Raw genomic sequence first — 23,470 nt, 5'->3', positions numbered from 1 at the left:
CGCGTGATATCAGGTCTCGCGATGTAACAAATTGCTTTACGGCACTGCACACAAAGCTAGGGAAGCTTTGTCAGAGGACGAAAGAAAAGAAAGGAAACGGCAGACTGACCGAGCAAGGAGTCAGACTCGAGTAAATATCGTTCTTGTTGATGGACTAGTAGACATCTTCAGAGGTTATCTGTGCTTGTTCGATGTCCGACGCTTTGTAACGCGTTCTGTCAGGAGGAGAAATAGGGATAGCTCACAGATGGTTATTACCGAGAGCCAGACAGCCAGAGGCGATTGGCATCTCACAACTTGCACTTTATTCCCCAGTCGAACTCGTGTAACTGTCTGTCACCTGTTCTACCATCCACATCTTTACTTGATAAACAAAAGTAGGATAAGAATGAGCATCAAACTGAAATAACCCACATACGGGTGTTCGAGGTGCACATGATACAACACAGACTGCCGACGACAGTTCAACAGGGCGCGCGCAGCTCTTAAAGGGGCCACACCTTATTTCCACTCATTACAGCTTCCATCCTACTGAACAGGTACCGGTATAGAGGGCGGAAGGGATCAGGACGTGAGTACAGAGACGGCTCTGCGCGAGTGCTATTTACGACAGTAACGTTAAATACAAGTACTCCACAGCGACTCTAGGGGTCGCTGTTTGACAAAAACAGAAAGCTGCATAGTGCCCCTTTAAAATGCCGCAGTTGCTGCTGTTTTGCCCTGTCACTTGCCCGGTATAGCCTATAGTAATTTCGCGAACAACTTTGAAATTCGACTGGTTTATTTTTGCTGCGGCAGTAGTAATAGGCATTGTGGTTGATTATTTATTAAAGAATTCAACTGATAATCATAACAACATGTAAGCCTAATTCTGAATATAAGAAATAATGCTTAAACCGACTAACATCGGTTAGTAACTGCAAGTCCTGAAAATGTTTTAATTTTACGGTAAATTATTTTAATTTATTTCACTGTTATGTTTCAGTTAATAAATCTACAAACACATTAAAATAACACGAAGTAAATGACAAGTAACCTATTGACATAGCCTTTCTAAATTATAGAAAAACTGGGCACACAATGTTAACGTGTGTCTACTTTGTTTAAATTAAATGAATTTGAATTCGTTTAACCACAATATTTATCTTAAATTTATCTGTGACCTCAGCTCAGATTACTGCCGCGGCAGATTACGGCATTAAAGAGAATAAACTGACACTTTTCAAAGTCTGTGATTACAGCGCCACTCAGCGGTAAAAGGCAGCAAATACACATCCCAATTTTGCCGCCGCGGGAACGGCGGCGGTAAAAGTCGCATTCTGGTTGGGCACCATCTGTAGCCAATCGCGAAAGCTTCCGCTGGCATAACTCTGGCGTTGACGTCAACAGTGCTGGAGGAACTCAGGGCCTCTTGGGGAGGCTCACCTGAGGAGAATAATTGCACTTATCCAGTCAGTGGAGTGGAATGGCGAGCAAGCGAAGACACCTGAGCGGGTCCTAGTACCGGCTGGTTGAAGCGAGTACGTGAGAAGACACTGGCTCCACTCGGAGGTTATAGAACCTGGAGAATGTGTTAGGTGGCGCAAGTATGGCGGCGCAAACACCCTGAAAAAGGCTACATCCTGTTTTATTTTGCAAAAGCACAATGTTTTGTTTCGATTGTAAGTGGTGTAACACTGAAATAACTGTAAGACTTGAGAAATTAGATAAATGCCAGGCAGTCTACTTGAGGCCCTGACAGGACACGGGCTTATCTGAAATACAGAAAAGGCCCCTATCTTTTCGTTGCATTTTATTATATAGACAGAAGCTTCTTTCATGTGGAAACATCTGCTAACTATGGGAATTTACATTCAGAGTTGACACCTTTTGGGGGTAAGAGACCATTTGTCTAGAGACCACCTTCCTTTGTGTGCCAGTTATCTCTAAACTCTTAAAAACCTTATTACCTATTGTTTTACTTATTCGGAAATGAGACATTTGTACCAGTCGCACTGAGACATTTCAAATGATACCAATCATGTATAATACTCGATGATAATCATTCACATTAAACCATTTAGATTCTTGGGTGAGTTTTTGGTGATCTTCGCATGGGGGAGAAGGAGTGGGGGATGAGGGAATGAAATGTAGATTAGGATGCTTCGGAGGTGAGACTTTCATCTCGATAGTGCACAAGGGTGAGTTCAAATGTTAATTTCCAGAGAGGTCCTTTGTCCTCTCAGGGCCTCAAGTAGACTGCCTGGCATTTATCTAATTTCTCAAGTCTTACAGTCATTTCAGTCTTACAGTGGACACTTAAAAAATTAGCCATTTTACAGTTTACAGTATTTTAAGTCTATTTTGCCGCTATGTAAAAAAAACCCCAGCAAAACACGTCGGTTATTTTGTCGACCCCAGAGGGTTAAAAGGAATAAGAACTCGTACACTTCATGCACTTCGTACACTTATTTCCTCACTGGATTATTAAAAAGTAAAATGCTCCTTAAATTTGATTTTAGTTCAGTGTGCAGTTGTCATTTTAATTACCAACATTTTATAACTTAAAAAATAAAATTTTGCATGTATCAAAATGATATAAAATATTTCAAACAGTACAATTTTAAACATTGTTAAAAAATAAATAAAATAAAAAATCTATATAATATCTAAATGTACTCTGACCAGTATGGCTTTTCTAAATACATTGTGCATCTGCTGCATCATGTGCCCAGGCTAAAAGCTTGACGTATAGCCCCGATACGCTTCGAAGCACTGAATGAGTGTTGAAGTGCTTGAAGTCTGTTGCTGTCCCTCAGAGAGCTGACCGAGGGGCCATACCCTTAAAGTTGTCTTGTTTACGTGGCATTGTTTCTTTTACTTTAGCCCTGAGGACAAAGATAACCTGTTAAATTCCTTTGAGTGCCTCTGTGATAGAAGAGATCAGATAGTATGTAGGACATGTCTCATCTGTAGTCGTCCATCACTTGCATGAACTCTTACTACTGAAGTTACATGACCTATTACATGGCCTCTAATGCCTCCTCTCTGCCATGCTTGAGATATTGTTTAACCACCTTGAACTTTCAAAAGCTATAGCTACCTCTAATTTAATAATGTTATGAGTACAGAACCTATTTGTACTACTGTAGAAGTTTGGTATCATTCTGGGCATTATTAGTGGGGTAATTTACGAGATACAACCTAGGTTCCATTAGCGCCTGCACTGAGCCATCCGGCTGATATCTCTAAATAAGCTCTAACTTTAATAATGTTCAACCAAGGGAAAAAAGGCTTCTGGGGGGGGGTTTGGCTCGAGGTCATGGTGCAAAGGACCCTAGGTTGAATTTACTCCGAACCATCCCTTTAAAATAATCAGGTTTGCTGTGCTTGTTTGTAGGGCTGTAGGTAAAATTTTGTGATTATATATCAACATGGCTATAAAATAATAATTAATATTATTACTAATAAAATTTTTAAAATGACTGAATAAAAACTAAGAAGAAATATTATACTATAATTACAATATTATAGTATAATTACAACGCGAACACAAATACAAACACTGGTGCATAATGAGCTGGTTTTGTGTGTAAGAACAATTAAATCACAGCTTTTGCAATTTGATAATTGCACTAAGCCATATCTCAATTTCGGTTTTATGCCATGCAGCTAAAAGTAAATGTTCTTAACCTGCTTAAACTGTTTTGATGCACGAATAATTCGTGCAATGGTTTTATTTTTTTGATCAGCTGTTTGTGTAATGAGTGCTTCCACACCGAACGCGAATGTGCTGCGGCGAAAAAACGACTTTTATTTTTTTACGTAACAACACGTAACAAAATGTAGTGAGACTATTTAGGGCTGCTTTTAGTATACTATATATTCTTTGTGTGATATCTACAGTTTCTAGTCGAATGATTTTAACTGACTTACTTCGTGTCTTACTTCAAACAAAACGCACTTTGTTTAGTTGAAGATGCAAAAAAAATCTGTGCACATTAGCATACTCCCCTTCAGACTCTCTGTTCTTTGAGATTGGGTGCACCCAAAACCTTATTTTCTGTCTTTTAAAGAAAATGAAAAGCTCGTCTTCACTCACTGGATGATGATGATGAAGTGTCCATGTTTTCTCAACTGTCGGCGGGAAAGTTTTGGAATGTTGAAGCTCTCTGAACGTCACAGACATCGCAAATTTGCGTCGCGGCTGATGTGAATGGTTTTGACGCGAACTATTCGCACACGAACTATTCGCTTTTTCGTTTCGTTTTTTCGTTACACATCCGGTGTGAAAGGGCCTTAAATCATACAACATCCTGTCATATATTCTTATAATCAATAAATATTTGTATACTTATATTTAGGGATATATAAGTTTATTCTGCCTGTTTGTTTTTCTTATTAACAGGTCTTGAAGGTTAAAAAAGTGAAATTATTTGTGGCATGTTGCTAACATGATTTTAATGTTTAGCACGAGTGCCTAATTAATTCCTTAACACTGGATTAACAGGAGATCTGGAGAACCTTCACATCCTGTCTCTTTTCCTTTAGCTGCCAGGTCCATCTCTTGCTATGACGAGGTGGAACATTCCTATCCACACTCTTCCCTGAGACGGAGGCGGTTCATTCTCAGCTGTTTAGGCCCTTTGTCGTCTCAGCTCACCAAAGGGTCAATAACTTGACCCATTGTACTTCATGACCATTGAGCAGGCTATTAATGGAGACTAAAGGGGGGGGGGGGTATGTTTGATTTACTTGGACAAGTGTCCAATGGATGTCACATGATGCTTTTGCCCCTTTGTTTGAGTTGCTTGTCATTTCTTCTTTATCCATTGTTCGAGCCAGCTGGATCATGGAGACAGAGAATCAGAGAATACAGGTATTCATATTTGCATGATGTACCTCTTTCTATCTATCTATCTATCTATCTGAATTTGATTGTTTTCTATAAGAAGACATTATGTGCTTCCATTAGGCAAATTAGCATGACTTTTGACCTCTGCTCTACAAATGTTTCTTTTTGCCTCACTCTTTTGTCTCTGGTTTTTCTATCTCAGCAACACAAACACTGTGCTCCCTGCAGCAGAAGATCCAACACATCTCTGAAGCACAGATGAAGGTAATTCAAAGCAATGCTTTTTCTTTTTGATCTTTAGTTGCTCAGTGTTATAATTGACAGGATTTTTTTTTTTTAAATAACATATTTCATAAATATTGAATTAAACTTATGGTCACGTGCTCATAATATGTGAGAACCATTACAGTTTTTCTCTATCGCTTTGACACATTTTTCAAAGTCTTAACATTTTTTAAACTGTAAGTGCAACGTCCACAACTGTTTGTCTATCAACTATCACACGTCTGCAAAATGTTGTTACTCACCCAAATCATTTAAAGTCCCCCTGTGATGAAAATAAAGTTTTTAATGTTTGTGTTTATCTGGTGTTTTTAATTTGCTTTAAGACTAGCCATGTGTAAATTCATGAGTCAACACCATTGCTGAGTATTTTCTCCTTAAAACTGTCAAAAAATCTAAGATAGTCGTTTAAAAACAGATCAACATGCAGGGCGGGCTTTAGTATATCATTAACTGCGAAGCAGGGGGTCTCAAGAGAAGCCATGTCATCTCGGCATATTTTTCTGTTGATATGAAAAATTGTGTACATTTAGCAATATAGCGGGTGAATTATGTATATCATGTATATTACGATGTTATGATGAACTATATGCCTTTCTTTACTGACATTCTAAGTTGTTCTAAGGATGTTTCTAGTGTTTCTAAGGATGCTGAGTTTTATAAGGCAGATGGCAAATGGGAACATGGTTTGTGTTACATTAGCAACACATTATTAGCTGTTTGATAATATAGTCAATCAAATGGCTAATCATGTTAATTACCGTTATGTGTCCGAATTTGTACGAGAATGCCAGTGCAAACTGATGAAGAGAGGAGTGACGTGGGCTTTCTTTGGCTCGTTGAAGACCACCCTCGCTGCTGCATTCTGGATCAGTTGCAAAGGCTTGATAGTACATGCCGGAAGGCCCGCTAAGAGAGCATTACAATAGTCCAGTCTGGAGAGAACAAGAGCTTGGACAAGGAGTTCTGCTCTAATAAGAAGGGTCTGATCTTAAAAGTTGATAATACATTGGTTTTGAATGGACAGTTTGTAAAAGGGCATGTTACAGTCTCATGTTGCTTAAGATAGTTTGAAAGGTGGCTAGAATATGTCTTTTCCTCACAGATGTCACTGAACTCACAAATCGAACAACTGAATACAAAAAAAAAAACTTTTTTGGGAGTGAAATCTTGGCCGACGCTGGTCATGTGTGTGATGTGTGTGATGCTGGCCAATAGTGAGCCTACGTTCTGATGTATAACCCAGAAGCGCTGCGCTGTTACATTATGTGAGCTCACTCAGAGGCCCACACAGAAGAAAATGAATAGTGGAATAAAGTCGTTATGTTTGTTTGTTTTTGCGCACAAAAAGTATTCTCGTAGCTTGATAAACTTAAGGCTGAGCCACTGTCTTTACTAACTTTTCTGGGATGGCATATCGATTACCTAGCAGCCTATGAAGGAGTGAGACAGCACTCAGATTTCATCAAAAATATCTTAATTTGTGTTCCGAAGATGAACGAAAGTCTTACAGGGTTGGAACAACATGAGGATGAGTAATTACTGGCAGAATTTTCATTTTTGGTTGAACTAACCCTTTAATACTTTGTCTTTTACAAAATAATGGCTAGATTTGTGTTTATTAGTTCAGTCAACAATAGCCATCCTAAATGTTGACTGGATTTGAAAATATCCCTTCATTTAATTTTTTTCAAATAAATGTTTGCAGTCTTAATATAATATGTCGTCTTAACTAATCCCAAGCATGAATATTAGTTCAACTTAAATATTTTTGCTCTTCCAACATTTTATTAATTGCCGTTTTTACTGTGTAACACAAACTAATTATGAACAATGGTTTTACAGCATAGGAATATAGGCTAATGTTAATTTCTGCATATACATTTTTTCAAACTTTTAATGAGTTAATGAAAATTTGTGTATTTAAATATAGCATAAACATTTATGTAAATTGATACATTGTTGTACATAGTACAACAAATTGAACCTTATTGCAAAGTTGTAGCAAAGGTAGTAAAAACATTTCCAATACCAGTGGAAATGTTAAAAGATTTTTGAAGCCTTTATATGTAAATTGTGCATTCATGAATTGATGTTCAGAAATAAACCTACACTGAAAAATTAAAGGAATAAAAAGTTGTGACAACTTGCCCCACCCTGCTTTACATGGACTCCTAGAAATAATGCATCATATGAGATTTAATAGTGGTGCTGCTCTCAAGTGGTGGTGACTGACTATTGCAGCTCTCACATTCACAGAATTGTGGAGGTTACTTTAGGTTTAGAATTAATATATTGCCAACATAATTGATGAGAAAGAGATTCTGCTGAATAGAGCTGAACTCTATACCTAAATTCTTAGACTATCGATGATTGCTGCTCACAGCAATAATTTATATTGCCTGTAATTCGAATGATAATCCACCATAGAGATGTAATGGTCTATGTTGGCTATTATTATATGGTACTTGAATTTTTTTCTGCATTTTACTGCTCTGCAAAAACTGAATAAATTTAATTTAATGGCTTTGATGGAGGCATTATAATAGATCCACGTGTACTTTAAATCATAATGCCTTCATTTTATTTTATTCCCTGAGGATGAGCTGTGAAAAAACACACAGTGTAATGGTCAGTGGCTTACAGCTTAAGCTGCATTATGTAGTTTGTATTAGTTTGGTAAAACTGGTAAACTCCCTGTATCTTTGTATGGTTGACCCTACTTCAAATGACAATTTAAGAACATTTCAAGTTTGAATTAGTACTTAGACTAGACAGCCTCAGGATCATGTTGGGATATTGCAATGTCTACATTGTTAAAAAAAAGAGGATGAGGTATTCATTTTCATGTTTGGTTTATTCTACAGAACTACAGAAGAGATTGTCACAGCAATCAATGTTTAGAGAGATCCATCTAATATTTTCACTCTTCATCAGCCCCCTTCTGTTAGGAAGAAAAAGGAAAAAAAATGTTAACGGTAAGCTGATCCAGTTCAAAATGGCCTAAACTCTACACCGCTAATCAATATTGATGGTGCATATATTTTTTCAATAGCCACACTTGTTAAATATCAAAATACATTTCATTAAGTGTAGTTGTCTAAACTACTTGCTATTCATATCCTAAGGTGTATGATCCTATCCTGATTGATCCTATGTATCAATCTCTGCCCTCTTCCTTTTCTGTTGATGCTCATGCCGCAAAATCTTCATATTTCCACAACAAGATCAACAGCGCTTCTAACACATGAACACTTTTCAAGACATTCAACTTTCTCCTCTGTCTGTTTCGACACTGAATCATCAGATCCTTCTGTCCACCCTCTCATCACTGGGCATTAGGGCTGTCACTTTACGTTCGAAAATCGATTGCATAATCGATCAGACCAACCAACGCAAGTTTCGAAAACGAAAATAAGGAATCGATTTTAATGTCTTTTCTCGGAGCGCATCCAGCTCTTCACGATATGCCCGCAGCGAACGCGCGTCACACAGCAGCTGCAGGTTCTGACAAATACACATAACAGCAAATTATTCTTCTGTATAATGTTTCTCTTTTTACAACAAAACTGTGAATTCTGCCGGTATGCAGACAATCTCATGCATACAGATACACAGATTCGGTCTACAATCGCCTACATAGGTGAAATTTGTTTGACATTTCTAATCGTAAACACAGCCACGTTGAAGACTGCAGTAATGTTTTTCATTTATGTTATGGCAGTCCACTCTGCTTATAGTTTTCGAGAATGTTGCACTCCTGTTTGTCATTGTGCACGAAACTTCACGCCAATAAATCATCAGGAATATTTGCTGACTTGTGCGCGTCTCAAGCGCCCTCTTTACGTTCGTCAATGCCTGTTAGTTGTCCGTGGATTTGCCCATATTTGGCATTTAAAATGGAAACGTCTTTAGACATGGAAATTTTACAATCGATTCAATGAACACTTATGTCTCAAAAATCGAACAGGATTTTTTCACAAAAGTGACAGCCCTACTGGGCATCACAGGAACTCCTCTCCACTGGTTTAAATCCTATCTCACGGGTAGGTCCTTCAGGGTCGCATGGAGAGGCGAGGTATCCAAAGCACATCAACTGACCACAAGGGTTTCTTAGGGTTCAGTTCTTGGACAAAGACAGCACGATCATGCAGGTGTGCACTGCACAACATCAGGAAGATCAGGCCTTTCCTAACTGAGCATGCAACACAACTTCTCGTACAGGCCCTGGTAATTTCTAGGCTTGATTGCTGCAATGCTCTTCTGGCAGGACTTCCATCATGTGCAACTAAACCTCTACAAATGATTCAGAATGCTGCTGCGCATCTTGTCTTCAAAGAGCACAAAAGGGCCCACGTCACTCATCTCTTCATCTCTGCACTGGCTACCACTCGCTGCTCACATCAAGTTCAAGGCATTGACGCTTGCTTACAGATCTACCACAGGCTCAGCTCCCTCCTACTTTCACTAGCTCCTACGAGTCTACATCCCTACCAAAAGCCTACGATTGGTCGAAGAGCGACGGCTCGTGGTACCATCACAGAGAACCTAAAAATCAGTCTCCAGAACAATCTCATTCACGGTTCCTTGCTGGTGGAATGATCTCCCCGCCTTCATCCGGAATGCAGAATCCCTGAACACATTTAAAAGACAGCTGAAAACTCATCTCTTCCGTGAGCACTTAACCTCTTTAAAAAAAAAAACTTTCCTTTAATCCTCCCTTGTCTGGTTTATGCTACTCTAAGCAATGCCTGAGCTTTGTATTTTGAGAACTTCTTGCATTGTTTTTTCCTCTTCATGATGACTCGCTTGCTTTAGTCCTCATTTGTAAGTCGCTTTGGACAAAGGCATCTGCTAAATGACTAAATGTAATGTAAATGTAAAGTCACTAAAAAGTGCAGATCTAGAGTTGACCTATCAAGTTGCCTCAACTGTGACTATTGTGGCTTTTTTAATTTTTTTTTTTTTTTTTTGTGAGTGACCAAAATCACTTGTTTTAAGTGCCTACTCTTACTTTATTGGATCCTGTATCACGAGTCTTGGCTCTCAGCTTGTTGACCTGAGATTCAGCAATATCAGCCCTCTCCTCTGCCTCATCCAGCTCATGCTGTATCTTACGGAACTTGCCCAGATTGGAATTGGATTGTTCTTCCTAAAGATTACACACAACAGCATTTGTGAAAATCAAAAGATGCAATTACTACAAAAATCGTATAATATGATGGCACCAGTGGGGGAAAATACTCACCGCAACCTCAGAAGCTCTCTTGTAGGATTTGACCTTCAGCTGGAGTTTGTCCACCAGATCCTGCAGGCGAGCCAGATTCTTTCGGTCTTCCTCAGTCTATACAAAGCAAAAAATGTTTTTAGTATATGCAATATACATTTAAATACTGTAAGACAGCACTTTATGTATTTTCAAAAAATAACATGATCAAATTAACCAGGGGCAAAATTGTTAGTAGGCAACATTTTTCCTACCTGGTAGGTGAGCTCCTTGATGCGTCTCTCATATTTACGAATCCCCTTGACCGAGTCACTGGACTTTCTCTGTTCTATCTCCACTTCACTTTCCAGCTCTCTCACCTAACAGATGTGTAACAATTTTAGTATAAAATTTTCAAATCTTAGAACAAATATTTTTACAGAAAACACTGTATACTTGTTTCTAAAAACTTACTCTGGATTCCAGTTTCTGGACCTGCTTCTTGCCTCCCTTCATGGCGATCTGCTCAGCCTCATCCAGACGGTGCTGCAGGTCCTTGATGGTCTGCTCCATGTTCTTCTTCATGCGCTCCAGATGAGCACTGGTGTCCTGCTCCTTCTTCAGCTCCTCTGCCATCATGGCAGCATCAGTGATGGCCTTCTTGGCTTTTTCCTCAGCATTCCTGCACTCCTGCACTGCCTCCTCAACCTCAGTCTGAAGCTGAGTATTATCTCCCTCCAGCTTCTTCTTCTGATTCAGCAGGCTGGTGTTCTGAACAATGTTGACATTCATGTAGTCTCTAGTTAATAATGATACTAAGAATGGGTTTAAAGGTTTCATTCATCTAATATAGATGTGTCATACCTGAGAATGCAGGAGCTGAACTCTCTCACTGACATCCAGCAGTTCCTGCTCAGCCAGTTTCCTTCCTCTCTCAGTTTGTTCCACCATGGATCTCAGCTCATCCAGTTCAGCCTGCAGCAGATTGTTGCGTCTCTCCACAATGGCGAAGTTCTCTTTGAGATCATCATTACCACGAAGAGCATCATCTAGTTGCAGTTGGGCATCCTATAAAGTACAAATTACAAATAATAAGACTGAAGAACTATGTTGCATTTCACCTAAGCATCATAGAATCTTGATTTGAAGATTCGTCATACTTTGAGATGTCCATGAAGACCCTTGAGTTGCTTCTGGGCTTCTGATGCCTGTCTGTTAGCCTGACTGAGCTGAATCTCCATCTCATTGAGGTCTCCCTCCATCTTCTTCTTCAGCCTGAGAGCTTCATTCCTGCTGCGAGACTCTGATTCCAGTGAGCTTTGCAGGGTATCCACCATTCTCTGCTGGTTCCTCTTGGTCTGCTCCATCTCTTCATCTTTCTCTGTCAGCTTACGTTCAATATCAGCTTTGACCTGATTGAACTCCAGCTGAGCTCTAAGTATCTTGCCTTCCTCGTGTTCAAGGGAACCCTATAAAGAGTAAAATGGGTGTTTGTTATTATTGAGATTTAAAGTTTTTGTTTTGCCCTGTGTTGTGGGGTGGGAAGTGACCTCCCTTAAAATAATCTGGAATGATCAATTGCTTTAAACAACAGCTTGATTTAAATCAAAGAAATTTGGGGAAAATGGTTGTTCTTATACCTCAGCCTCTTCAAGAGCAGTTTGTGTCTCTTGTTTCTCCTGCTCCAGTTGTTTTCGTAGTTTCTCCAGCTCATGAATATTCTTCCCACTCTCACCAAGTTGCTCAGTGAGGTCAGAAATTTCCTCTGTGCAATAGAAATAACATATAAGCTCACAAATACAAGCAATTAAAGTAATGGTTTGGATTTGTGAAAACCACTCTTACCTTGGAGATTCTTGTTCTCCCTCTTCATGCTCTCCAGGTGGTCCAATGACTCCTCATATGAGTTTTTCAATTTAAAGAGTTCAGTGCTCAGAGATCTAGCTTCTTTTTGGGCACTTTCCAGTTCAGTTTGGGTCTCCTCATACTTCTGCTTCCACTCAGCCAGGACCTGGTTAAATTTAACAAGGCCAAATGGTCAATGAGAGCAGTGCAGTTTGCTGGTATTTCGTTTAGTAAATAAATGGCAAATTTTTTCAGCTAATGACAAAATGTACTTTCTCTCCTTACTTTATCAAAGTTTCTTTGCTTCTTGTCCAGAGCAGCAGCAGCAGCATTGGATCTCTCCACATCCACCATGAGATCTTCAATCTCATTCTGCAGCCTGTGCTTGGTCTTCTCCAAAGAGGAGCATTTAGCATTAACAGCTTCCACAGCTTCTTCTGCATCTTGCAGACGCTGAGTCAGTTTCTTCCTGTAATAATCAAAATACAAAATATATTGAACATTTGAAGCATTATTCATTAAACAGTATTTAAATGTGTTTATAGGCCACAAACTATAGCAGAAAATTTTGAAAAGTGTCTAATTACTAAAGACAAAACTTTTAAATGTTGTTTGTTTCTTACTTTGCTTCCTCCAGCTCCTCAGTCCTCTGGATGGCATCAGTTTCATACTTGGTTCTCCACTGAGCCACTTCAGAGTTTGCCTTGGACATACTACGCTGTAGCTCAGCCTTGGCTTCTTGCTCCTCTTCATATTGCTCCCTCAGCAGATCAGCATCATGACGAGCAGACTGAACTGCATGGGCCAGGGCATTCTTAGCCTAAAGACAAACAAAAACAAACAAATATTTGCGGCCAGTTGTTTATTACAATAGTGAATTTGTATGTCTTTAGCAAACATTTTAGACATTGAAGGGGATTTTGAAAACCTTGATTTCTTCTTCGAGCTGTCTCTTGAGGTCTTCAATTTGCTGAGTGTTGGATTGTTTGCCTCTGGTTAACTGAGTCACCAGGGAGTCTTTCTCCTCAAACTGTCTGGCAAGTTCACCTAAAATATAATATAAAATTTTTTTCCAATGAGTTTTTTCCAATTATCATTATGGTACAGTTGGTAACGTAACAATATTTAGTGTTCTTACCATTTTCAGTTTGCAGCTTGGCTTTTTGCATGGTGAAATCATTGATAGTGCGCTGACCTTCCTCAGCCTTGGTTCTGTACTCACTCATCTGGTCTTCCAGAGTTCTGCACATTTTCTCCAGGTTTGTCTTGAGGATAAATTATATCGTAGTTGATTGCTTTATTTGACAACACATCATTTATAGACTCTAAGCATAATTTCTCTCACTTACCTTTGCCTTTGCAAGCTGCTCCATGTTGGAGACCACATCGTCCAGTTCCAGTCTGAGTTCACTCTTCTCTTTCTCCAACTTCTGCTTCACTCTCTGGAGGTTGTCAATCTGCTCTCCCAGATCAGCCACACTGTCTGCATGTTTCTTCCTCAGTGAAGCAGCAGTGGCCTCATGTTGCAGAGTGGACTCTTCAAGGTCTCGGCGTAGTTTCTGGAACTCAGCTTCACGTTTCTTGTTCATCTCAATCTGGGCAGCAGTGGCTCCACCAGCCTCCTCCAACCTCTCACTGATGTCCTCCAGTTCTCTGGACAGATCAGCTCTCTGTTTCTCAACTTTAGCACGGGCAGCTCTCTCAGCCTCCAGCTCTTCCTCAAGCTCTTCAATTCGGGCCTGGTAATGTGCATAAATTCCAAATTAAGATTAAAATTCCTAACTAATCTATCTTATTAAGACATATATAAAGTTTACCTGCAACTCTTTCAGTTTTTTCTGGAGTTGGGACTCCAAAGCTTGTCCATCTTCAATCTTGCTATTGAGCTGGCTTATTTCAAAGTCTTTTCTGCCAAGTAAACAGGATGACACATGAATGGTTACATGCATAATCGAATTAAAATATCAGGTAACACTTTACAATAGGATTCCATTAGTTAACGTTAAATAATGAATTGAACAACATTAACTAACAATGAACAATACATGTGTTACAGTATTTATTAAACTTTGTTAACAATAATTATTATAATAATTCTTAATAAAAAATAAACTTGTCATTGTTGGTTTGTTATTAGCTCAGGCCCATTTAATAAAATTAACAGTAATAAACAGTATAAACATTTATTTTAATAATGTTACTACATGTTTATATTTACATAAACTAAAATTAATAAATGCTTAGAAATATTTTTCATTATCAATTTGTTAAATTGTGTAGTTATCTAAAGTCAAATGGAACCTTAATGTAAAGTGTTTCCAAATATCTTTTAATATTAAAATGTTATTTATTTTTTAAATATAAAATATATTACTTCTTTAGCCGCTCTTCCGCCTGCTGCTTATCATTTTCCAAATCCATCACACTCTCTTGAGTCAACTTCAAGTCACCCTCAAGCTTTCTTTTAGCTCTCTCAAGATCCATGCGAATTTTCTTTTCTTGTTCCAGAGAACCTTCAAGCTAAATTTCATCCAAGGAATTTAAAAATAATTGTGCAATTTTTTAAGAAAGCTTCTCATTTTAATTCTAGTGTTATTTTTTATGACTCTTACATCATCCACTTGTTGCTCCAGTTTGGTTTTGGCTTTGGTGAGTGTGTTGACTTTGTCTTCCTCACTCTGGAGGTCATCCAGCGTTTGCTGATGGGCCTCCTGAAGAGCTTTCTTCTCCTTGGTCAGCTTAGCGATGATCTCATCCAAAGCTGCCATCTCTTCTGTCAGGTTTTTAACCTGTAGAAATGTGTCATTGTATCAAGGGACTCTTAACACACAATTCTAACATCACTAACAGGTTCAGTGTTGAAACTGACCTTATTCTCAGTGGCATGTTTCTCTTTCTCCACTTTGGCCAGAGTGAGCTCAAGATCATCAATGTCCTTCTTGAGCTCAGAGCATTCATCCTCCAGCTTTCGTTTCTTTGCGGTCAGCTCAGCATTCATTTCATCTTCATCCTCCAGCCTCTCAGTCATTTCTTTGACTTTGGCCTCAAGCTGGATCTTGCTCTTGATCAGACCCTCACATCTCTCCTCAGCATCTGCAAGATTATCTTGCTCCTATCAACAAAAAAATTTAAAACTTGTTTTGTTTTCTGACTTGTTTGAAATGTGAAAAGTGCAGAGTTGTAGTCCCATGTGAACTTACAGACTGTGCTAAAAGCTGCAGGTCATTCTTTTCTTGGAGAAGAGAAACCATCTTTTCCTCAAGCTCCTTTCTGCGGGCTTCAGATTTGGCATAAGCCTCCTTCAACTTAGTGAATTCCTCCTTCATGTTGGCCATTTCTTTCTCGGACTCTGCACTTTTCAGCAGTGGCTTGATCTTGAAGTAGAGCTTCATCCAGGGCCAATTCTTGACACCCATGAAAGCACGTACATTCCACTGGATCACCAACAGTGCATCTCTGTGGATATTAAATAAGATTGTTCAGTCTTGCATTTTAAATGTAACTTGGAGAATATGTTAAAGATTGAAGAGCTAAAATCTAACCTTCTTTCCACAATTTTCTGGAACTCATCTCTTGATAGAAAACCACGAGACATGGACTGAATTCCAGTTATAATAAGTGCAAGGCGGTCATCTCTCATCTCTTCAAGACCACCCAGAAGACCAGCCTTAAAAAAGACCTGAATAGTAAAGAATTCTGGGTCAAAAAGGATGACAGTGGAAAAGTGGCCTTGGAAAAAGTTAATGTTAATATAAAAATACCTTAGTATGTCCTAACTTGTACTGTTCGTGATCGATGTCCAGAGAGCCCAGAAGTTTTTCTGCACCCTTCTTGTTATCAATGAACTGTCCCTCGGGGATAGCAGCAGGATTTAGGATGCGGTATCTACACAGAAAACAACACACATTAACTATTGTTTTATATGTATTTATTTTTTAGCAAATACTTAATTGTGCAAACAGAGTGTTGAAACTTGCAATAACTTGCATACAATAAAATGTATACATTATGTTATTTTGTAAGGCATTAAAGCCATTTTGTTTCATACCAGCTTCCAGAAGAGATCAGATGTGTTCCAACAGTAGTCATATTCAAATCTGGACTCAAAACACATCTGTTTAGCTCTGCATTTAGTGAATGAGCACTGTGCCACTGTACGTCCGACTGATGCATTTTATGTTATATATGTATCATCTTTTTATTCTTATAATTCTTTTTTATAACTGTAAACTTTTAATTATCCTTGTTTTTATTTTTGGTTAAGATTTTTATTTTTGGTTAGGGCTGTCTGGTTTGAAGTGTTGAGAAAATTGGGAAGAGAGACAGTGAGTTTATGCACGCACTCAGACGTGAGTGTGGGAGACCAGGTTCTTGGATGCAGGCTGGTGTATTACCGAAATCAGATGGTTGGTGATAACTCCACTCCGTTAAGGGGTCGGAGGTACACTGGAACCCATTAGAGGCAGAACGTGTTAGAATACTCCACCCTATTGATGGGTAGGAGGGTCACTAGGAAGCAGGGAGTTGCTATTAGTGTGTCTCGCGAACCGAAGATCTCTGACTCTTCCATTTAGACAGGGGAGCCCAAAATTTTGTGATTCAGGCATGATATTTTCTGATTATTTTAATTCCTTTTCTATGTAAAGCACTTTGAATTACCATTGTGTATGAAATGTCCTATATAAATAAACTTGCCTTGCCTTGCCTTCATACTAACCGTTGTTTGAAATCTCCATACAGGATCCTGTTGGGGAATCCCTTTCTGCAGATCCTGATGCCCTCCAGCACACCGTTACAGCGCAGCTGGTGCATGACCAGAGGATTCTCCATCGCCCCAGGAGTCTTGCTCTCATTGGGGATGATGCAGCGCACAAAGTGAGGGTGAGTTGACCTCAAGTTGGTCATCAGCTTATTCAAGTTCTCCTGTTGGTAGATCACAGAGGATTTAGATTAATATGCAATAAAACCTTGTGAGACAATATAGTGTTATAATATTCCTTACCCTATGAAGGGCTGACACCGTCTGGAAGGAAGAACCCTTCTTTTTGCTACCTTTGGCAGCCTTTCCTCCTTCCGCAGCTGTGAAAAAAAATATTTTTGTTACTATTAAACAGTAAAAATAGTGCTTATTATATTTTCATATCACAAGTCAGTGTGTGCTTACCTGAGTCATCAGTAGCGAAATTAGCAAACAGAACAGGCAACAACTTAAGAGTTGACTTCTGGAAAAACCCTACAACCGTCTCATTGAGAGGGTCCTTGTTCTTCACCAGCCAGTTTGAAATGTTGTAGTCCACAGTGCCAGCATAGTGAACAAGGCCAAAATGGGCCTCTGGTCCACCTTTGATCATCCTAGGCTTCTGGAAGTTTGGATTTTTCCCCATATGGTTGTCATAAAGCTTAGCTTTAAATGTTGCATCACTGGCTTTGGGGAACATGCACTCCTCTTCAAGGATGGACATGATACCCATGGGCTACAATGACAGAGTTAACAAGAGTAAAGACTGAAAAATATGATTTTTACCCTCACAGTATAATTAATATCAACATATTATTCACCCACCTTTTCAATAAGCTCAATACATGCTGCCAAGTCCATGCCGAAGTCAATAAACACCCACTCAATGCCCTCCTTCTTGTATTCCTCTTGCTCCAGCACAAACATGTGGTGGTTGAAGAACTGTTGCAACTTCTCATTAGTGAAGTTGATGCAGAGCTGCTCAAAGGTGTTGGACTGCAGGTGGAATATATTATATAATCACAATGGTCAAACAGGTTGCACTTCTTGTTGAATTTGTTCTAGAATAAAAAAAAATCAGTTGATTTCAGCTTACATCAAAGATCTCAAATCCAGCAATGTCCAGCACACCAATGAAGTACTGGCGAGGCTGTTTGGTGGCCAGGGATTGGTTGATTCTCACAACCATCCATAGGAACATCTTCTCGTACACTGACTTTGCCAGAGCACCAATAGAGTAGTACACCTAATAAAGAAAAGATTGAATTTTGCAGAATTCGACACATTGCAAACTAGAAAGCGATTTTTCAGAGATATTAAAGTTTTTGTTTGTATGTCTTCGAAAGTGAACCTATGATGCTGAAAACTCATTAGATTATTATTTTCATTCATTACCTGCTGGACATTCTGTCCCTTGGTGACCCACTCATTTCCTACTTTGACTCTTGGGTGGCACAAACCCTTGATCAAGTCAGCTGAATTTAGGCCCATCAGATATGAAATTTTGTCAGCATCTACATGTTAAATAAGAATACAGAGCTAAGTATATATATACAACATGTCTTAGACTTTTTTTTCCCTTATGAAACTAAGATTCCAAGTTATTCTGACCCTCAGTCCCATCAGCCTCGGCCTGTTCCTCTCTTTGCTTCTGTTTGAACTTCATGTTGCCAAAGTGCATGACGGAACCAGTCAGCTTGTAGATGCTGTTCTGCTCTTCTTGGGTGAAGCCCAACACATCGAACGCTTCCTACAGCAAATGTACAGAGCATGTAACATTTTATGGCAAATGTTTCATATTCTTCTTTTTGGCAAGTACATTAGAAGTCTTTCTTTTTAAAGAATAGACTGGCCAAGAGAATCAGTTATTCTCTTTCAAGTCGTTCTATACCTGTATGACTTAATTTCTTCTGTGGAACGCAAAATGAAAAACAAAGGTTCTTTTCCTCACACAATCACATGGCTTCAGAAAAACAAGTTGTGTGGATCTTTGATGGTGCTTTTTCATACTTATTGACAGCACCTGATCATTATATGCTTTTATTGTATGGAAACTATTCAAGACATTATCAGTTGGTGTTCCACAGCAGAAACGCAGTCATACGGGTTGTCAAAAGTGTTTTTCTTGTATTGTGTAACTGCCTATGTTTTAACAAACACCCACATCAGTGGCTACCAGCTCGTCACCGTCATCAATAGATGCCACTGTTGTTTCTCCTTGGGAGATGAAAGCGTAGTCATAGGGGTTGTTGGTGATGAGCAGCATTTCTAAGGAGAAATGGGAACATAGATCAGAAAAGACTCTTCTAATTAGAGATGACAATGTTAAAGGCACACTATGCAGTTTCCGTTTTTCTCAAACAGTGACCACTAGAGTTGCTGTGGAGTACTTGTATTTAACGTTACTGTCGTAAATACCACTCAGACAGAGCCGTCTCTGCACTCTTCCGACTGCGCTTTCTTCGTTTTCTTCGTCGACTCTGCCATGATTCACGTCTGAAATGTGTGCTAGTGTTTTCCATAGAGACTTCTTCATATGTTCTTGATGTAAGTGTAGTCGTGCCGTAAAGCAAATCGTGATTCTCGTGAGATTTGGCGGGGCGCCACCTCTCAAACTTGCATTACTGGTTTTTCCAGCGGCATAAACCCGCCCACTCCCCCTTTGCTATCGGGATGATTCGCCCTACTACGAGTTTGTTTACTATCAAAATGATTTCGAAGCTGTTATATTAAGGTACAAATCTTGCATAGTGTGCCTTTAATAGATATGATGGGTAATTTTACCCAGCAGTTCTGGTCTTTTCTGGGACAGAATCTGATAGAAGATGTGGTAGTCTCTCTCAGCCTTGAGCTGAAAAGTTACACGAGACTTCTCCAGCAGATCTAAATTAATTGATAAATGAATAGATGAATATCAAAACAGTTACACATTTGATCTATGTGTGATTTGTTGGAATGATGTTGGGAAGTACTTACAAGTCTCAATGTCAGCAGAAGCTAACTTTCCACTGTGGCCAAAATGGATACGGATAAATTTACCCTGTAAATAAAGCAATGTATGATATAATACATAACATGCTCATATAATATATCATGGAAACCAATATAGAATAATAACACCAATGTAAGCCCCACTTACAAATCTGGAGGAGTTGTCATTTCTTATGGTTTTGGCGTTACCAAAAGCCTCGAGAGCAGGATTACACTGGATGATTTGATCCTCCAGAGTACCCTGAGAATCATATTTTAACAATAGGTTTGAAAAACGTTTGATGTACCTTCTTTTCAGTTAACAGCCATGCATATTTTCAGATGTTATGTAGTCTTGTAATAATAATAATAATGATCCATAGAGGACCTAAGTCACTGTAGAAAACTAATTGGGAAAACAAAAATGTTTTTTGTTCACGTGTTAATGCATTGCAATATGGCAAGTAAGGGAGTATCAAATAATGACAATTTGTGGCTTTAATATCTAATAAACGAAGACCATTAATTTAGTAATTATTTTTGTATGCTATATTATATGGAAGGTGTGTTCATTCATCCATAATAACCCATTTTTTGGAAATGAAGCACCTTTTTCTCCATTGATGGATCCTTCTTGCCAGGCGATGCTGCTGCAATGCTTGCAAAGTACTGGATTACTTTTTTAGTGTTCACAGTCTTTCCAGCACCGGATTCTCCACTTAAAATAAAAACAGTTAATTAAATGGCTGATAAAATGCAGCATAGAAAATATTGGTATAAGGAGGAGTACTTTGGTACATCATAAAATGTATTACATACGTGATCAGGACAGACTGGTTTTCTCTGTCTGTGAGAAAATAAAACATAAGAAACTTAGCATTTGAAATTGCATTAGAAATCAGCACAAAATGACAAGTCAGATCATCACCTGACAGCATGTACTGGTAGGCATTGTCTGAGATGGAGAAGATGTGTGGAGGGGCCTCATTTCGTTTCTTTCCTCTATAGGCATTGACGACTTCCTGGTTGTACACTGGCAAAAACTTGTAGGGGTTCACAGTGACACAGAAGAGCCCAGAGTAGGTCTGTAAGAGATTCACAGAAGGTTTAGATCTGCTCATGCAAGATAAACAGAATGCGTGAGTGTTTTAAGACTCGACTCACATAGATCATCCAGGCTGCGTAACGCTCTTTGAGGTTAAACAGCACAGCGGGCTCGTGTAGGAAGGTGAACATCACCATGTCCTCAATTTTATCGAACTTCGGTGGGTTCTGGGGGTGAACATCAATCTCCTTCACAGTTACTGTCTGTGGATAACAAAAATGTTTTGACAGTCACTCTCTACTTCTGTATACAATCTACAACAATGCAGAGATTAGATCTTACCTTCCCGAATTCAGTGTCAGCAGTGACTTTGCCACCGTCTCTACTGGTGATGGTGGCTTTGACGAACTCAACCACAGGGTCGGTCACAAAGCATTCTTTCTTCATGTCGAAGGGGCGAGTTTGGGCCTCCAGACGCTCCTTGTCTGACTTTCGTAAGAACGGGGCAGCTGCCCCGAACTCTGACATCACATCCACCATCTTTCAATCAGACTGAGGCATAGATGACAAAATTCTTAGAACTTGTAAAACTTGTTTACAATTAAATAAAATTTAATTATTTATAAATATACAGTATTTTTAATTATTTATTGTTCTTTCAACAGAAATGATTGCATTCAAAAAGAAAATATTGCATAAAACATACATATACTATAACATACAATATACTATATACACATTGTGTTGACCTTTATAAAAGCATGCCTTACCAGATTAAATCCAAACCCAAGAAAGTCCAAGTCCTTTCAATAAAAAAGAAACATAATTAATGAGAAGTCCTCATGAACAATTTAATCTAAATTATGTGTGCTCTTACCTTTAGATGTCACAATGATGTGAGCTTGCAATATTGTGCTGTAACTTATCTCTTTATATAGAGGCACAATGAGTGTGACGTTGACCATCTGTATATGGTCTGGCTCACTTGTGTGTGTAGCTCTTTTTGGGTGCCTGAAAAAATCTTTGTGTGAGTCACAGTAGTTTGGCAAGTGGAAATGGTAATGCAACACGATCAGAAAGGATCTAAATCACAATGATGCTATTTTTGTCCCATATGTATATCTCCTTTTTAAAGATATCAGATCTTTACTAAAGTTTTTTATACTGAAATGTACACTTCTACTTTCATATTTTATAGTTAGTTTTATAGGCCAAATTCACAACATTTTCACAACACAGTTTTTTAGTTTTTTATGTACGTAAAGCATTATAGAGTTAGAGACTCTTGTATGTATCTGAACCATAGTTGAACATTCACACAATCCTTTTTTAATAAAATTGCTTAATTGACAGTTAGATTCCAGCAATAATGCACTATGATGCTTTTCTTAAACTGTGTCATTTTCTGTCCTTAAAGAGACACCGGCATGCACTGGGAATTTCACAGGTTTATCTTTGTGCTCAAGGATCAAGACAAGGTAACAATGCTTCACGAACAAAACGGCTGTCATGGAACAATAAAATTGTCAGTAGACAGCTGTAATGGCAACAATGAATATCTGCACTTGCGACCTTTTGTTCTCGCCTAATGCAGAGATAGCTGCAACTCTTGTTTGTTCCTATGACCTTTCTTGACTTCCCAAAGTTATATCCATCATGTGTTTTACAAGTTCATTAGCAGTAATTCAAAAAACAGCTTCATTCATGTTCATCCATGTTCGAACCCATTCTTTCTTCAAAAATATTTTCCAGCTTTACAAAGATTTCCAAAACAAATGCATGAATAGGATTCTGTAAGATACAAAATTTAATTTGTATGTTTACAGAAGTTAATATATTTCGAATACATTACAGCAGTGTTACCTTTTCTGTGCATCAGTTAACACGAAAATTCTTATAATTATTCCTTCTTAACAGATAGAACATGGCAAGCAGGTCAAACTAATCGCCTTAGCCCCAGATCTGTTTCTAAACAGCTCTACAGTGTTTATTTGTTGTTGAGCTGTGTGAGCCATCACTCAAGACCTTTTGTGAGGTTTCTGGCCTGCCTTGACCTCTCGTCCCTCATTTATTCTGCACCCTCTCAACAAGCACCTTACTTAGTCTTAGCACTTGGGCAATCTATTCTAGCCCCCTCATCCTTTACAGAGCCTCATTCTCAGCTGTCTTTTTACCCTTGTTTATTAAAACTCAGGAGGAAGAATGGAAGAAATGGGGGCAACCTTATGTCTAATAAAGTTTGTAATCGGAGCTTCCTTTTGTCACTGGGTGCACTTGAATGGTCTTGCATCTGTTGGGTTAAATAGGAATCCATTGTGTCTACTTCCTGTCTTCCACTTCAGACCATGCAGCTAGTTTTGCTACAATTTTTTTTTTACTTAAAAGCTGGAGTAGGTGTAATTCTTAAGCATTAAACAATGGCACACTGATTAAACGCAACAGTGGCAAGGAAATATTTCTTGACAGAATGACCAAGCAGATATATATATTTTTTTATATAGTTTCATTGAGATAAACAGTGTGGTTAAAAACAAGCTTATTATAGTTAAC

At 38.7% G+C, this 23,470-nt stretch overlaps 1 protein-coding gene across 1 annotated transcript in view; it reads right to left on the bottom strand.

Annotated features, from left to right (window-relative positions):
- The window catches only part of LOC308682445 (myosin-7-like), a gene marked incomplete at its 5' end in the record, with an annotated part of 83,323 nt that extends 61,503 nt beyond the window's left edge, over window positions 1-21,820 (bottom strand). The window contains 39 exons of the mRNA XM_081352166.1: window positions 7,955-8,060; window positions 10,131-10,268; window positions 10,365-10,460; window positions 10,598-10,702; window positions 10,797-11,093; window positions 11,187-11,390; window positions 11,483-11,791; window positions 11,963-12,087; window positions 12,168-12,333; window positions 12,453-12,636; window positions 12,791-12,987; window positions 13,096-13,214; window positions 13,306-13,432; window positions 13,517-13,906; window positions 13,985-14,075; window positions 14,542-14,687; window positions 14,780-14,956; window positions 15,037-15,279; window positions 15,368-15,623; window positions 15,710-15,846; window positions 15,929-16,052; window positions 16,885-17,090; window positions 17,170-17,246; window positions 17,332-17,641; window positions 17,731-17,901; window positions 18,002-18,151; window positions 18,301-18,419; window positions 18,517-18,655; window positions 19,070-19,173; window positions 19,690-19,788; window positions 19,882-19,945; window positions 20,045-20,137; window positions 20,485-20,593; window positions 20,695-20,722; window positions 20,804-20,960; window positions 21,040-21,183; window positions 21,263-21,472; window positions 21,691-21,723; window positions 21,798-21,820. Of these exons, the coding sequence (XP_081208292.1) occupies window positions 8,040-8,060; window positions 10,131-10,268; window positions 10,365-10,460; window positions 10,598-10,702; window positions 10,797-11,093; window positions 11,187-11,390; window positions 11,483-11,791; window positions 11,963-12,087; window positions 12,168-12,333; window positions 12,453-12,636; window positions 12,791-12,987; window positions 13,096-13,214; window positions 13,306-13,432; window positions 13,517-13,906; window positions 13,985-14,075; window positions 14,542-14,687; window positions 14,780-14,956; window positions 15,037-15,279; window positions 15,368-15,623; window positions 15,710-15,846; window positions 15,929-16,052; window positions 16,885-17,090; window positions 17,170-17,246; window positions 17,332-17,641; window positions 17,731-17,901; window positions 18,002-18,151; window positions 18,301-18,419; window positions 18,517-18,655; window positions 19,070-19,173; window positions 19,690-19,788; window positions 19,882-19,945; window positions 20,045-20,137; window positions 20,485-20,593; window positions 20,695-20,722; window positions 20,804-20,960; window positions 21,040-21,183; window positions 21,263-21,460 (5,820 nt within the window). The 3' untranslated portion in view covers window positions 7,955-8,039. Of the gene's footprint in view, window positions 8,061-10,130; window positions 10,269-10,364; window positions 10,461-10,597; window positions 10,703-10,796; window positions 11,094-11,186; window positions 11,391-11,482; window positions 11,792-11,962; window positions 12,088-12,167; window positions 12,334-12,452; window positions 12,637-12,790; window positions 12,988-13,095; window positions 13,215-13,305; window positions 13,433-13,516; window positions 13,907-13,984; window positions 14,076-14,541; window positions 14,688-14,779; window positions 14,957-15,036; window positions 15,280-15,367; window positions 15,624-15,709; window positions 15,847-15,928; window positions 16,053-16,884; window positions 17,091-17,169; window positions 17,247-17,331; window positions 17,642-17,730; window positions 17,902-18,001; window positions 18,152-18,300; window positions 18,420-18,516; window positions 18,656-19,069; window positions 19,174-19,689; window positions 19,789-19,881; window positions 19,946-20,044; window positions 20,138-20,484; window positions 20,594-20,694; window positions 20,723-20,803; window positions 20,961-21,039; window positions 21,184-21,262; window positions 21,473-21,690; window positions 21,724-21,797 lie in introns of the transcript that reaches the window.
- Window positions 21,821-23,470: the final 1,650 nt, after the last annotated feature.

Source organism: Scardinius erythrophthalmus (genome assembly GCF_964197995.2).
Source record: "Scardinius erythrophthalmus genome assembly, chromosome: 22".
NCBI lineage: Eukaryota > Metazoa > Chordata > Actinopteri > Cypriniformes > Leuciscidae > Scardinius > Scardinius erythrophthalmus.
This window is presented reverse-complemented; position numbering and strand designations above follow the sequence as displayed.